Genomic DNA, 1,954 nt, shown 5'->3' with positions numbered 1-1,954 from the left:
TATATATATATATATATATATATATATATCCTTAAATACTATCGATTTATTGACAAAAGAGAGCAGGAGTATTTTGTTCGTGCCTTGCGCTAACGTTTCCCGAGATGCGTTCGTCCTGCGGCAGTATGAATCGAGGCGCGCCAACCGTCACCGAGAAGGTGGGCAAAACTGAAAAGGCAAGAAGAGTCAGAGTTATAATATATACATCACCCGTGCATCATGGCGAGGGACTAACATAGACGATACCACTTCACGTATACTATACTTGTTATCGACGTTATAAATACGATACATTGAATAGATCAGTGCTCTGTAACTCAGCGTGACACCGCCGGTACACTGGCAGAGTTATATGACGACGCGAGAGTCGTGGTCAGTGTCAAAGTATTTAAAACAAGAGAACAAATGCCATACGCCATTTGTAAATGTTTTGTTTTGTTTTACGATTGGTAGATAATTAATGTTTGTGGCGATTTTTTCAAGAAAAACACACATATTACTATTAATATAAAATATAATATCGCTATAATTGTAATTCTTAGTCTAAATGGGTTATTTTCATCTTAATATTAAAGTTATGAGAGGGTCTGGGCTCTCGTAATGTTAAGAGGATATTGGAGAGGACTTTTCATTCTCGTAACTTTGCGATGTTTCTGTCAACGGTTTACGAGTGAAAGTTAGTGTTAGGACTAATGTTAAGACTAATTTTGTTTCTGAGAACGGGCCCCAGGAGCCTCATAATATAGATCTATATGATGACGCTACCGATATGATCATTATCGCAACGAATTAACACGTCTGATCATGAAGTACTGTTATGTCATGAAGGGTGTTAGTGTGATTATAGTGGCAGTGAGCGATTCCTATCGCTTTGTACATAATATGACATTGATGAAATGATAGAATACGATATTAAATACGTGATAGATAGTCTAGAGTCGCGCGTGAATGAAAATAACATCGTCATCTTATTACACTTTTTTTTATTCCTTCACTGCTGGTTGTAATTGACAAGTATTTGTGCGTGCGTTATTATCCGCGATCACGTGATGATTTTTCATTAAAATACTCATCCTGCCAGCTCACACGACCCGTCATTAAATCCAACTTTGGTTCGGTTTCTCTATCCTAATTTGCATATTGTAATGACACTCCGCCCGTCTTAATAACGGGTCCGCTTCGCAACATCGAATCAACCCCCGCAGAGCAGACTAATTACTCTAGTTTACTCTAGATAACTAATGAGCGTAGCGAGGCAAAATTCATCAAGATTTTTTTCTCATTATATTTATTATTAATTTTTATAATATTTTTGCCGCAGGAACAACTGGACCGACACGAGAGGGTGTTGTTTGTTGTTGCGACGCTGTCGACTGCGAGCCGACGTGACGTCATCCATGCAGGGAGCTAGCAGATACCCAGCTCGCTATCACTGCTTCACTGTTTCAGGAAAATCGTTTTGGGAGTTTATTTTCGTTTAAAGAGTATTATTTTTGTTATCGAAAATTCGATAAATATCGATCGACCTTGAGAACGGCAGCTGGTTTACTGCGCTGTGAAATGTAGCTGTAAAGTAACATTATCCGATTCTAGTAGCAAAACTGCGGTGAAGGCGAATAAGTGGTTTTATTTACTAATTGGTGCAGAATCGAGTTCGTATTTTCACGTGAAAAGCGTAAACTAAGATCGGGCATGTGTGTACATGCGTGCGTGCGTGCGCGTGTGTTTGTGCGCGCGCGCGTGTGTGCGTGTGTACGTGTATGTTTACGTGATTGTGTGTGTGTGTGTGTGTGTGTGTGTGTGTGTGTGTGTGTGCGTGTGTGTGTGCGCTCGCGCGCGTGCGGTGGGGGTGGGGTGGGGATGGATCTCGCTCGATAGAGCCGTTGCTATGAAACTACAGACGTTACTTACTGTATTCCTTCACTTCAAATTTCGCCGTCGAATTGTACTTCAG

General features: G+C 40.6%; 1 protein-coding gene across 1 annotated transcript in view; it reads right to left on the bottom strand.

The window, feature by feature from the left end:
- Window positions 1-46: 46 nt before the first annotated feature.
- The window catches only part of LOC106811715 (complement C5-like), a gene marked incomplete at its 5' end in the record, with an annotated part of 18,714 nt that continues 16,806 nt past the window's right edge, over window positions 47-1,954 (bottom strand). Inside the window, one exon of the mRNA XM_014815422.1 lies at window positions 47-168. Coding sequence (XP_014670908.1) covers window positions 47-168 — 122 coding nt within the window. The remainder of the gene's footprint in view (window positions 169-1,954) is intronic.

The sequence above is a fragment of the Priapulus caudatus genome, unplaced genomic scaffold (genome assembly GCF_000485595.1).
Source record: "Priapulus caudatus unplaced genomic scaffold, Priapulus_caudatus-5.0.1 Scaffold567, whole genome shotgun sequence".
Lineage (NCBI taxonomy): Eukaryota > Metazoa > Priapulida > Priapulimorpha > Priapulimorphida > Priapulidae > Priapulus > Priapulus caudatus.
Note: the sequence above shows the minus strand (reverse complement) of the source record. Positions and strands in the feature narration are given on the sequence as shown.